This window comes from Anser cygnoides, chromosome Z, assembly GCF_040182565.1.
Source record: "Anser cygnoides isolate HZ-2024a breed goose chromosome Z, Taihu_goose_T2T_genome, whole genome shotgun sequence".
In the NCBI taxonomy this organism is placed as follows: Eukaryota; Metazoa; Chordata; class Aves; order Anseriformes; family Anatidae; genus Anser; species Anser cygnoides.
In genome coordinates, this window is record NC_089912.1 from 21,017,897 (window position 1) to 21,031,606 (window position 13,710).

At 37.5% G+C, this 13,710-nt stretch overlaps 1 protein-coding gene across 4 annotated transcripts in view; it reads left to right on the forward strand.

The window, feature by feature from the left end:
• SNCAIP (synuclein alpha interacting protein) overlaps positions 1–13,710 on the forward strand; it is a 91,957-nt gene that overhangs the window by 31,915 nt on the left and 46,332 nt on the right. For all 4 annotated transcript variants that reach the window (XM_048048807.2, XM_066988038.1, XM_066988037.1 and 1 more), the window contains 2 exons: positions 4,373–4,475; positions 13,084–13,156. In XM_048048807.2, the coding sequence (XP_047904764.1) occupies positions 4,419–4,475; positions 13,084–13,156 (130 nt within the window). In that variant the 5' untranslated portion in view covers positions 4,373–4,418. The remainder of the gene's footprint in view (positions 1–4,372; positions 4,476–13,083; positions 13,157–13,710) is intronic.

Consider the following 13,710-nt stretch of genomic DNA (forward strand, 5'->3'; position numbering starts at 1 on the left):
GGTACCTTAAAGGAGGCTGTAGAGAGGTGAGGGTTGGTCTATTCTCCCACGTGCCTGGTGACAGGACGAGGGGGAATGGGCTAAAGTTGCGACAGGGGAGGTTTAGGTTGGATGTTAGGAAGAACTTCTTTACTGAAAGGGTTGTTAGGCATTGGAATGGGCTGCCCAGGGAGGTGGTTGAGTCACCATCCCTGGAGGTCTTTAAAAGACGTTTAGATGTAGCCCTTAGTGGTATGGTTTAGTGTAGGACTTGTTAGTGTTAGGGCTGAGGTTGGACTAGATGATCTTGGAGGTCTCTTCCAACCTAGACGATTCTGTGATTCTGTGTGAAATGTTCATCTGTGTAGCCTTATTCTTGCTTGATGTGTATGAGCATGGGTAAGACAATGGCCATTGACTTTACAATGCAAAATCAGTGGCAGGACTGGCTTTTAAAGCATTCCCAGTGTTCCCACATTGAGTCTTCTTCATCCTCATGTGGCAGTCCATACCAGTCCCTTGGGACTGCTGTTGGTGTGGCTGTTTTCTGAGTCTGTGAGGTGAGACAAATCCAAGACTTGATCTAGGTTCAAAAAGAAATGCGAACAATGTAAATTTTTCACCTGTTGGCAATGCCTGCCATCAGCGTAGAGTGGAGTTTTAGTGTTCACAGAAAATTATCAGATTTGTTTCCATTATCTAATACGTCATTGCTTTTTTTGTTTTGTTTTGTTTCATTTTTACTGTGAATTGCTTTCTTTGTCTGTTTTATTTACTTATTTGTTTATTTATTTATTTATTTATTTAATTTATTTTCCTGATTCACCTAATTGTATTGAATGTTTGTAACAGGATTTGGGTTCAGACAAATAATTTTAGCATAGAAGGACAACATCTGAGGAAATCCTCTGTTTTGGAAAAACAGTGACAATTGTTGTTTGAAAAGGAGAAGGATGGTGTTTTTTCTATTTTGTTCTATTTTGCAACTTAATCACTGTTCAGTATCTGTTGCAATGCAACATATGCAAGATATTATTATGCCAATACTACTATTGCCACATTTCTGTGTGGTAATTTTCAGCTTTATGACTTCTCCTAATGGAAATGTGTCATGCAACAATAAAAACACTTTTTGTTGAGTACCTGTAGATGATGTTTTATGCAGTTTTCTCCTATTTGCTTTGAATTCTTTGGGCAGACAGGATTTCTTTTACTTGTATAAGTGTGTATGTATATGTGTGTCTCTCTCTGCAAGCCAAATTGCCAGACAGGAAATGCCTTTTGGGGGTTAAACTTTTATAAAATGTTTAATGTACAGCTTCCAAAATACAATTAGGAAAATTGATTTGGAAATAAATTATTCATCTATAGTCATCCATTGTTGGCAGTTGCAACTTTGATTGTAATTATTTTTACCTTGAATTTCACCAGTTTGCTTATTGTCTGCTTGTGAATGCTATTCAAATTGTGTCTACCTCTGATGATATGCTGGATTCAGCCATGGCAAAGGTCTCAAAACGGTCACAACCCTGGGTACTGTCCTTACCATATGGTTTGCATTATATATGGTGTAGTTCCACCCTGTGAAATTGTTTCAGAAAGTGCACCTCCTGAATAACACTGTAGGTACCGTCATGGAAAATCTTATTTAGTAATAGTATTTGTTCACTGAGTTGATGTCCAGTTTCACTGCATTGAGAAAAACCTGAAAATCTGTAATTATAGCAAACGAGCATAAGTTTTGTACCCTTTCTTTACACATAACCAAGCACCATCTTCAGAAAGAGAATCTTTCAATAGAGAAAATCTGCTTGTTTTGGTTACTGACTTTCTCTTCAACCCTTTTGTGTCTCATAGTCTTTTTCTTTTGAGGAGACAGAAGACACTATGTGGGCAAAATAATGTTACAAGACTGTGGACAGACATGATGAGGTTTATACATCTCCAGCTGAAATACAGCCTTTTCATCAGCACATATGGAGGCAGTATTTTTTTTTCCTCTATGGCTTCTTGCAATTTAGAATTTAAAAATTTCCAAAGGATGAGATCTTTTCATTTGAGAGTCTGGAGATATGTGGTAACCAGGATTATAGTTATTTTGTCAGTTATATTTTTTTCTTATTTGGGCTGGTATGATTTTCCAAAATAAATCAGTTTTAATAGCAAAAAAAACCCCACAATGTTGAGGTTACACATTAGGATGGTTTATTATGTGGCGTGTTTAGAGTTGCTTTATTTATCTCTTCCATTATTTTTTAAACATACTGGGATTTTATTTTTTTTAAAATCCATTTAATATTAGTGAAAACTTGCAACTTTGTTCTGTGCTCCATACCACATCATTGTAGCCTTGTTCCATACTAATTGTTTTGCCTCATTTCTTTGTCTTCTTCTGCCCTATTACAGTATAAAGGAGATTCTAGTAGCTCCACAGAAGCTATTTTGGCTCTTAAATTGCTCACTCTAAAAATGGTTGACAGTGGAGATTTTGCATCATTTGGCCAAATATAAACTGTGCCTATGCAACAGTGATCACCAAGTGTCCATATATATATACAAACAATACAGAAATTGGTTTTTCTGGGGTCTTGCACTTGTAAAAGCAACTTGGTTGTTAGTGTCATGATGGTATAGGTGACAGAGCACTTTGCCACAAGTAAGCTCTAATGTTGCCCAAATACAACATGCTAAAGCACAAACCTTAAAAAAAGAAGTATTTGAAATTCTATGCTTCTGTTAAGAAAGCAAAATTGGTAATGAGAAGAATAATCTGTAGACTTGAATGTTACCCTTATTCACAGATAATTCCTTTCATTGCAAGGATTTTATCTGATTTTAGTGATTCCCTCCAAGAATAAACTGAGTATTTAGGAAGTTTGAAAAATGAACATTTTCTGATTAGTTTTACTTTATAGCTCCATTTTCTTACATAAATTTGGAATGAGGGCTTTGTATTGTGCTTACCTTTTTGTAGCTATCTCATTTCCCTTGCTTCACTCAAGGCTAATAGCCAGAGTGAGAGACAAAAATAGGTAGCTGAAGTTGTTCTTTCACAATTATAAAATTATACTGAATACATTGCCTTCAGTAGTTCAGTGAAAAATAATAAAAAAAAAGTTTTCCAGCTCTTTCAGCTTAAAACTATAAATGTGCTTCTTGGTTCTTCTTTCAATAACTTTTCAACAACACCTGTCTTAGGATCAGCTTTGTGCTTGTCTGGGTTGTTATCAAGGAGAAGGAGACTCATGATTAAGATTTTGTCTGCCAGTAAGTTTAGCACCTGCGGAAAAGTGGACAGTCTTACCCACATGTAAGTGACTCATACAGTGATTTTATTTAGACCTACACAGCTGACTTGTCATTATTCATAAATGTATTTCTTGGCAATTGCCATATGGATAATCTGGGCTTACATTTTTTTTTCTTCCTTCAGGCATTTCCTTTTGTTATGTACAAGTGCTAGCAGGATTAATTTCCTTCCATAATAATACTTAACGCTTATGTAGTGTCTCACATCATGTAAAAGAGATCATCACTTTTTTTCAGCTTCTTCTAAAATAGCTTCCTCTTCCACTTTTATTTCTGTTATACTTGTCTTTATTGACAATGCAAGACTTCATTCTACTTGGGATTAAAAAGGTTATGAGTGTTTTATCTTTGATCTTCTGAATGTTTAAGCTGTGATTTGTTCATAAATATGTATTGAATTTTCCAACCAAATTTCTTGTTTTGGAAGAGAATTTTTGCTTCCTTTTCCCCTTGCTGTGAGAAAATGTTGAGGAGCCCTGAAAATCAGTGCACATAGATATACTGCTTTTGCCTTGGTTATTGTTCAGGAGGAAGTGATGTTTCAGACTGAGGACAGATAAACTACCAATTTGTAAAGCACTGTCTGCATTGTGTGTCTGTATGGAGAAGTGGAGATAAGGTGTGATAGGATTGTGGTTTCTGTGCGCAGCATGCTGCTCAGTTCTTTTCTGCCTTCTTGAGCAGAGGAAAATTGTAGTAGCAGAAGTTGTTGTGTTCTGGCCAGTAAGGTAATATCATCCTTAAGAGAAGATAGGTCATTAAGGTCTGTGGTTAAAGGGTGGTGAGGGTGCTCAACAGCTTAGGTGTTTATGCTTATATTGAACTTCTAGGAAGACAGAGTGATGCTGGATAAAGTATTTATGACTTCCATTTCAAGTAGCACTTAGCTATCCTTTCTAAAAAATCAAATGACTTCTACATGATACGCGGACTAGAGTTGAAAAAATGTTTAGCTTTTAGTATTAATTTATGGAAGACTTGTCCATGCACCCTATATGTTTTCAACAGTCTAGTAACTATATTAAACTATTTCTGTGTGTTTTTGACTATTTAGTAGACAATCTATTTTTCTTTTCTTAACTAGGTCTTTACTACTACGCTGAGGCACGCAAAATGTCCATAGAAGAATAATGGAAGCCCCTGAATACCTTGATTTGGATGAAATAGATTTTACTGATGATATATCAGTAAGTACATGCCTTTTTATTTATTTATATTTAAAATTTAATATAAATTGAGAGATTTTTAGATATCTCAGTCCTGATATAACAAACAAAACTACTGTTGCAAGTCACATTTGCTTATACTTCATACATGGGAATGTTTAAACAGGTTGATTTTTGAATAAAATAAGGTATTTTGTAAGGAAAATCTCTAATCAGCTTAAGGCCCTCTCCTTGAGGTGGTAAAAATGATTTGCAAGTCAAATGAATAAATGAGTTTTATTTCTGGGTTGCTTATGTTCTCTAATTGTCTTGAATGAATTACATGCTAAGGCTAGCCATAGACACCAAAATGATGTTTTATTTATTTATTTTTTAATAAAATACATTTCATTTGAAAAAACAAAACAAACAAACAAACAAAAACTCCTACCTCTGACCTGTGAATTGCTCCTTCTTCATGTGAGTTGTTGTTTTGCCCTTACTGACAGAAGCCAGCTCCAGTCCAGCAAGATTTTATCAGTAAGAGTAATACAGCTTCTTGTGACATGGGAGAGTGCAGGAAGAGGCAGAAAGACTTCCATGGATTTGAAGTACTGATCTTTAATGTCACACCTAAAATAACTTCAACTGTAATTGCAAGCAAAAAGGCTGTTGTTCTAAATTATATTGTTAGGGGTTCTTACAGAGAGCACTGATACAGTGTATTCTGTTACTCATAATAATGTTGCTCCTGCCAATATTCCTGCTTTTTTGAGTTGCCAGTATGCTGAATATCTGATAAACAAAGGACTTGAATACACAAATTAAATCCACCATAAGAAGAATTTATTAATTCAGTTTTCAGGTCAAAGAAAATATGCTCCTATCTCCTTCAACATTCTTCATAAACTTAGTTTGGGATAGTGTTGTTGTGTTTTGTTTGAATTGTTGTTGTTTTTTAAAACAAAACAAAAGAAAAGGCCTGTTTTTTTCCTTTAGTATTGGGGACTCTTGATTCATTTTAAAACATTCCAGATGCTTTATTCACAGACAGATTCCTTTTGGAGAGGATTTTACTTTTACCTATTGTAACATTGAAATTTATTAAAGAGGAATATGGCAAATGCCCAAAATATTACAAGACAATAAGCCAGTCTCGAAAGAATACCTTATTCAGGGCAACTTTCTTTTTATTACTGTTATATAGTAGATCATGTCCTGGTATCTGTTTCTATGCTCAGTTTTGCAGAACTGTAAAGCATAATAGAGGTAACCTCTCCATGTCTCTCCCGTTGTGACTGTTGCTGCATACTGCTGGGTTAGGTTACTCACTTTTCCACTGAACAGCTCAGGCTGCCTGCTTTAATACACTGTTCTCTCATTGGATGCTGAACAATGAATTAAAAAACAGCACAAATTATAGAGGTAGTGGTGTTATTCCCACTTCAGCAGGTAAAGGAACAAAGGATTTGTTGCCAGGAGCCGGATTAATAAGAGAATTCCTGGTTATTGTAATGCTCTACTTGCCTGTTACTGTGTACAATTTAGAGATACCCGACCTTCACACTTTACCATTAGCCTGCCATGGAAATAGCAGCTGCACAGCACTAGAGTTAGCAATTTAAATTGCTCCTTTTAGCCCTCTGGTTTTAATCCAGTGCAGAAAATACTGGCTAAAAATAAGGGCAGCAAGAAGGCTGTTAAATGATGCACTTGTAAAAGTACCTGAGTTAGAAAGCCACTGTGTTAGCGAAGGTCCTTGTAGACCATTTCAGCAAAAACAATCAGAATGTAATGGGCATAGAAAATGGACTAGGATTTGTTTTAAAAGGCAAATGGACTTGTAAGTGTTCTTGCTTTGTTTTTTGATTAACATTGTAAGTAAGTAAATGAAACTACATTTATCCAAAATAACATGTTTCTTTGGAAAACTAAGATGATAACATTTGCAGATCCACCTGGTATAGTATATTTGAGTGTAATTTAGACAACAGAATAGTTTTATGGGACTCTAGCTTACATTAAACAAAAATAATATTCTGTTCACAGTGACATTAAAAAACAAACTTACTATTTTCATTTATTACTTCATGAATAACTATTCAGAAAAAAAAGAAAAAAAAAGCTAAGACCTTTGTTGCATTAAATGACAGTATGTTTTAAACTTTCCCTTTTTCCCTTTACTACTCCTGATTTTCCGCATAAATTTATCCCTGCTTCTAGGTTGTATACCATTGTTATGGCTACTTGAAGTTTTCCTCATCCTTTAATTAAAAGGCAGAATTTCTATTGCACTGGCAAATTAAGCAAATTGAAACTATAATAATAATTTATTGGTTTACAGAAATAATACTAAATGACTATACACAATATATATAAACCATATCTCCTGCTGCTAGATATTTGTAAGCTAACTGAAGCTCAGTTTGTAGATCATTCAAATAGCTTTGTAAGAAAAAAAGCCTTGCTCTGTGGAGCCAGTGCAGGACTGGGTCTAAAGTTTGTGAAATGTGAAAGCAGCGAAAACAGTGAATGGGTTAAAACACAATGAAGAAGCTGCTTAGTAGCCAAATATTTCAAAATACTTTAAAAAACAACTTCACGTCCATCATCACTTGGCAGGGCATCGGTAGTCAGGATTATGGCCTATCTCCTGACCCCCCACTTACCAGGTGCAGGACACCTCCTGAACTTGCTGTAGCCCCACCTTGGCTATGGACAGAGTTGGTGCACCTCTCGGGCTTCCACAGATGTGCAAATGAGGCACAGCCAGACTTTCTCTACCCAGCAATCAGGACTTCAGGGCTCAGCATGGAGAGTCCTACACAGCTGTGCAGAGACAGTCACTAGTCACTGACTGCAATGGCTTGATTTGTTTCCCACCCATGTGATTAACACCTACATAACTGTCTTTTTTCCGCTCTCTCCCTTCTCAGAATTTAAAAAATGCAGATAGCAACTAAAATATACTTAGAAGATATTAGATTCAGACAGACATTTTGTACCTTTAACAGAATTAGTGTCAATATAGGTATCCTTTGAAACTAAAGCAAGAATAGCATTAAATGTGTATATAAAATTGTATAAACAATGCATAGCCCAAATAACCGAACTGGTATTCTGAAGATGCTGATCGCAGACATTAAGTAATAAACTTTTTGCAGGGGAGAGACCAACTACTCTTGCCTCACTTGTTCTTGATGTAGCTAGCTGCTCCCAAATAAGCATCTAGGACAAAAGGTAGCATTACAGAGTTATAAATGATTAAGCAAAAGTAATATAAAGATATTAACTTAAGGGGATTTGAATATTAATCATAGAATCAATTAGGTTGGAAAATACCTCTAGGATCATCTATCTCAACCATTGACCTAGCACTACCAAGTCCACCACTAAACCATGCTACTAAGCTCTACATCTGCACGTTTCTTGAATACCTTCATGTATGGTGACTCAACCACTTCCATGGTCAGCCTGTTCCAGTGCTGCAAAACACTTTCGTTAAATACATTTCTCCTAACATCCAAACTAACCCTCCCCTGGTGCAACTTGAGTTCATTTCCCTTCGTCTTATCACTTGGTGCTTGGGAGAAGAGCCCGATCCCCACCCCACTATAGCCTTCTTTAAGGTTGTTGTAGAGCGCGATAAGGTTTCCCCTGAGCTTCCTTTTCTCCATACCAAACAACCCCAGTTCCCTCAGCCACTCCTCATTAGATTTGTTCTGTAGACCCTTCACTGGCTTTGTTTGCTCATCTTTGGACATGCTTCAGCACCTCGATGTCCTTCTTGTAGTGGGAAGCCCCAAACTGAACACAGTGTTCAAGGTGCAGCCTCAACAGAGGGCAATCGCTTCCCTAGTAATGAAGTGCTTTATTTTCCACTATAGCAAATAAACTGACATGAGGCTATTGGATGGCATACAGCAGTAACAACACCTGGGAACGTTATGAAGAAGGAGGGTGTCTGTTTTCTCTATCTAAACAAAAACAAGGAGCTGTGAATTTCAGATGAGGACATAATCACAAGGGTCTTGATCCAGTGGATGTAAATTAGATGAGCTTGGGTACTGACTCCAGCTGAACCAGGACATAGCGCTTAGTATTTTGGGGTTGTCATTGTTCTGATGACATGGTCTGAGAGTCATGCTAGCTGTCCAACTTTGCCATTTGACGCTGTTTCAGGAAATATTAAAGGTGATCTTGACAACAGAAACTTAAAATGTCATTTTCACTTTTTTTTTAACTCTCATACATACATTTCTGTGCCACAATTCGTGATCCGGTATTTCTTCTTTCTGCTGCTTCACAGGTATAAGTGAGTCTGCAAGTGGCATACAAGTTGCACAGCCAGAACAGCCTTGCTAGAGATTGAAGTTTTCTTTCTCATGTCTTGTGTTAAAATTCTTTGCATTAAAATTTGAGAACCAAGTGAAATGTAAAATGTTGACATTTTCCATTCATTCAAATTCTGTAGCCCAGTTTTACGTGACTTATAAATGTTTGTATGACAAGGGAGGTTCTGTTTTCCCCTGAATTGGTAGTGTCTGTTGAAGAAAATTGGGAATATGGGAATATCTTACATTTACACGGAATAGTTGTTACTGCCTCTTGACTTTTATTTCCTGTTAATACTTTTCCTCCATCTTGCAAAGTTATTAAGGGTTTTCTAAAATTAACTATGTCAGGTTGGCCATAGGAATGCCTTAAAAGCAGGGGAAAAACAAACAACCTTCACACAGCAGTCAAAAAGACCGTTACGTGCATTAACCTGGGAAGAAGCCTGTTACTGAATTTCACTGTGAACCACAACACACTTTTGTAAAATTGCAAAGAGCGCAGATACTTAAAGGCTGTGGATGTGGTTTACCTTGACCTCAGTAAGGCTTTTGACACCGTTCCCCACAACATTCTCCTCAAGAAACTGGCTGATCATGGCTTGGACTGGCGTACGCTTCGCTGGGTTAGAAACTGGCTGGATAGCCGGGCCCAGAGAGTTGTGGTGAATGGAGTCAAATCTGGTTGGAGGCCGGTCACTAGTGGTGTCCCCCAGGGCTCGGTACTGGGGCCTGCCCTCTTTAATATCTTTATCGATGATCTGGATGAGGGCGTCCAGTGCACCCTCAGTAAGTTTGCAGATGACACCAAGTTAGGTGCGTGTGTCGATCTGCTCGAGGGAAGGAAGGCTCTGCAGGAGGATCTGGATAGGCTGGACCGATGGGCTGAGGTCAACTGTATGAAGTTCAACAAGGCCAAGTGCCGGGTCCTGCACCTGGGGCGCAACAACCCCAAGCAGCGCTACAGGCTGGGAGATGAGTGGCTGAAAAGCTGCCTGGCCGAGAAGGACCTGGGAGTATTGGTGGATAGTCGGCTGAATATGAGCCAGCAGTGTGCCCAGGTGGCCAAGAAGGCCAACAGCATCCTGGCTTGCATAAGAAGCAGTGTGGCCATCAGGTCTAGGGAAGTGATTGTGCCCCTGTACTTGGCTCTGGTGAGGCCGCACCTTGAGTACTGTGTTCAGTTTGGGGCCCCTCGCTACAAGAAGGACATGGAGGTGCTCGAGAGAGTCCAGAGAAGGGCAACGACGCTGGTGAGGGGTCTGGAGAACAAGTCTTACGAGGAGCGGCTGAGGGAGCTGGGCTTGTTCAGCCTGGAGAAGAGGAGGCTCAGGGGCGACCTTATCGCTCTCTACAGTTACCTTAAAGGAGGCTGTAAAGAGGTGGGGGTTGGTCTGTTCTCCTACGTGCCTGGTGACAGGACGAGGGGGAATGGGCGAAAGTTGCGACAGGGGAGTTTTAGGTTGGATGTTAGGAAGTACTTCTTTACCGAAAGGGTTATTAAGCATTGGAACGGGCTGCCCAGGGAGGTGGTGGAGTCACCATCCCTGGAGGTCTTTAAAAGACGTTTAGATGTAGAGCTTAGCGATATGGTTTAGTGGAGTACTTAGTGTTAGGTCGGAGGTTGGACTCGATGATCTTGAGGTCTCTTCCAACCTAGAAATCTGTGATACTGTGATACTGTGATACATTAACTGGCAAAGCAGTCTGATGTGCTGACCTCTCACACTGTCACCTATGCCTTTAGTCATGGTCCTCAGCTCTTGGTTGACTTGGTTACTTTGATGGGGAACTGTGAGAAATGGGGTTTATTTTTGTATGTAAAACAATTTAAGATTATAGAACAAGAAGTGGGAAATGATGAGTATTAAAAGCCATTGAATAGGCAGTGAATCTCAGTGAATTTCTGGGGGAGAGCTGCAGTCTCAGCCTCTTTTTCTGTCACTCTGGTACCCCTAATAACCTTGAAATTCTGGCTGAAGAAAAGCTAACAAACATCACTGATAGATCAGAGCTGGAACTAGAATATGTGAGAAAGCAGTTATAGAAGGAAGAGCTGGCAATGTTATGGTTGGGAAAGGTCCATTTTAAAGAGCAATTTTAGTTGCTTGCTAGACTGAAAGCCGGTTTTTCACAACTTGGCCACAAAATACAGATGGCAGAAATGTAAGTGTGCAAAGTCTGTGAGGACAGAGGTGAGTGGGAGGAAATCTGTTAATGAAATGAAACCAACATGATTAAAATGCATAATCAAATTTATAACATTAAATTAATTTTTAGTAGTGGGGAGGGTCAAACATAATTGAATACATTTTAGTGCAGTATTGAAGCAGAAAAAAAAAACGTTTTTCCAGGAAAGAACGGGAAAAAAAGATAGAAAGAGAAGAGGTTTTCTTTTTTTTTTTTTTTTTTTTTTTGAGGGTGCCTGACAAAACACATAGCAATGGAATACAAAAGGCCTCATTCTAATTGAATTACAAACTGTGTAATAGTTTAAACTGCACCAGCTGGTCTTATGAAGCTACCATATTCCTTGGAGACATGTTCCTTGGATTCTCTTAAGAATCTTACTAGACCAGTTCAACATTGCCTTCTGAATCTTTGTGCTGAAATAGCAAGATGTATAGCTTAACAGCTCAATCTTTATTAAACAATAACTACAGTGAAGCAAAGCACATGGTGTTTGTGCATGTGTGTGTTTAACTTGTATTAATTTGTATTTAGTAGCATCTTTGTCTCAGTTCTTCTGCTGTTTGTTGCTTTAAGTTGTCAGATCCTAGAGCAGTCACAGCCTTATAATCAACCCCTTGTTTAATGGGGATTGGAGTCACTGGGTAGCTCTGCTACACATACTAATTAATAAGTTCAGTGCTCTGCTACACATACTAATTTATAAGTTCAGTGTTCATCCTGGGAATAGTTATGAGAGATTCTTGTTGTAGGTGAGGTTTATCAATACATCTCTGAATCAGGCCAGAAAAGGAAAAAGTGAGGCATGGGAGGTTTTTGAGGCTTAATAAAGTAACTACAGTCAAGTGAACAACAGTCTTACTTAAACTTGCACCAGAAAAGTAAATAACTTCTGCAATTGATAATGGGGTTGGCTTTAGATTATTTTGAAGTAGAGTGCCAGCTGTGCATTAGGTGAAAATCAAACTCTGAATGACAAACTGTCAGCAAAAACTAGGACAATGTATGACCATTTATATTTTGTGCAAAAAGCTGGTGGGGTTGTAGTTGTATAAGTAGTTGTTTTGCTTCATTGGTCAATCACATACCAGCAAAAAATATCTGTTTCCTTGAAAACATATGGTGTTTATGTATTCTTTAATTTTTTTCAGTTGTGCTTATTCTAAGTGCTTTTTTATGTCTTAGTTTCCAAAATACTGTTTTTAATAGTTTTTTTAATGGGCAAAGCCATTGATCTTTCACAGGCTTAATGATTTTCATTTGCTTAAGTGAAGATTCCTGTAACATTTAAACATTAGGTTAAAGAAGGCTTCATATTAAGTAACTTAATTTGTTTTATTTTTATTTTTTTATTTTTTTTCCAGAGTTTATAGTTTTATAACTCTGGATTGTATGTAGTACTGAGTAATGATCGTATGTATTCCACAAATTTATTAAAAAAATAAAAATAAAAAATTCTGTTTTGTAAGATACCCTTTTAATGCTGAATTCAGAGAAAAACATACTGATCATTATCAGTCATATACTGTCACATCGCAGTAACAATGCAAGATTTTTTCAATAAAACCTGAATTACAGAAATCAGTTTGCTGTCTGATAATATGCATGTATATGTATCCATCTCTGAAAACAGATGTCTTAGCTGTAAATATTCTTCATTAGTTTTACATATTTCTTTGTGAAAACTTGAATTCTAGTTTTTAATTATGTAGCATCTTGCAGTATAAATTCCATAATACATACCAAGATGGGCAAAGTGAGACCCTACATCTTCACTGTGAAGTCTAGATTTATTCTTACCTTTGATGTATCTGTGCATTCCATGGAAAAAATGTGTAAAGTATATTTGTGACTTGAATAATGATGATGTACAGGAAGGAGAACTCTGAGGTTGGGAGATGCTTTGCTATGGCTTTGAAAATCTCTTTGAGATCTCTTGAGGTGGGATACAAAAGCAAACATCATCTGCTTTTTTCATGCAAAGATGAAAACCATCAGGCCACCCGAAGTACCCTCAGCTTGGTAGATCTAGACAATGCCAATGGTATCAGGACCTCTTGGAAAGTCTTACATTTTGTCTTTTTAAAGAAATCATTTCATTTATATTTTTTCATTTTTTTTTACAGTATTCTATAACTTCTCTCAAGACCATCCCAGAATTATGTAGAAGGTGTGATTCACAAAATGAAGACAGATCAGGTATGATTCCTACTTCTGTCCACCATCATTTTCTAGACTGCTTTTTATCATGTACAACTTGGCAACAATTGCTTCTTGGCAGTGTTCTGTTTTGTTTTCTCTCATTTTTGTACAGCTTTCTGGAAACATGACTTTTTTTTTTTTTTTCAACAGATGTTAGTTCATTAGAAGGAAAAAAAAAAAGTTCCAAAAAAGGATTTGGCTGTATACAGATAAATGTAGGGCTTCATCTCAGCAGCTCCAAACCACAGTATATGCAACAATTTACTTGAAAACCCGAGAAACCATTGGTGACAAGACGTAATAATGTAGGCGCCAATGAAAAAATGTTGGATACATTTACTACCCATATGGCCACGACCAGTTTGAGGGATGATGTTTTGCCAGAGTCTGAAACTGTATCAAGGATGCTACATGATAGAATCCACTCTAAGGCATACTGTACTAGTTAAGATTAAAGCAGAGTTTTTGAGTTTAATAGTGTAAACTAAATGAAGAATCATGGCATACAGATGAGAACCAGCTGGGGACCTTCCCCCTTCTCTCCCTACCCC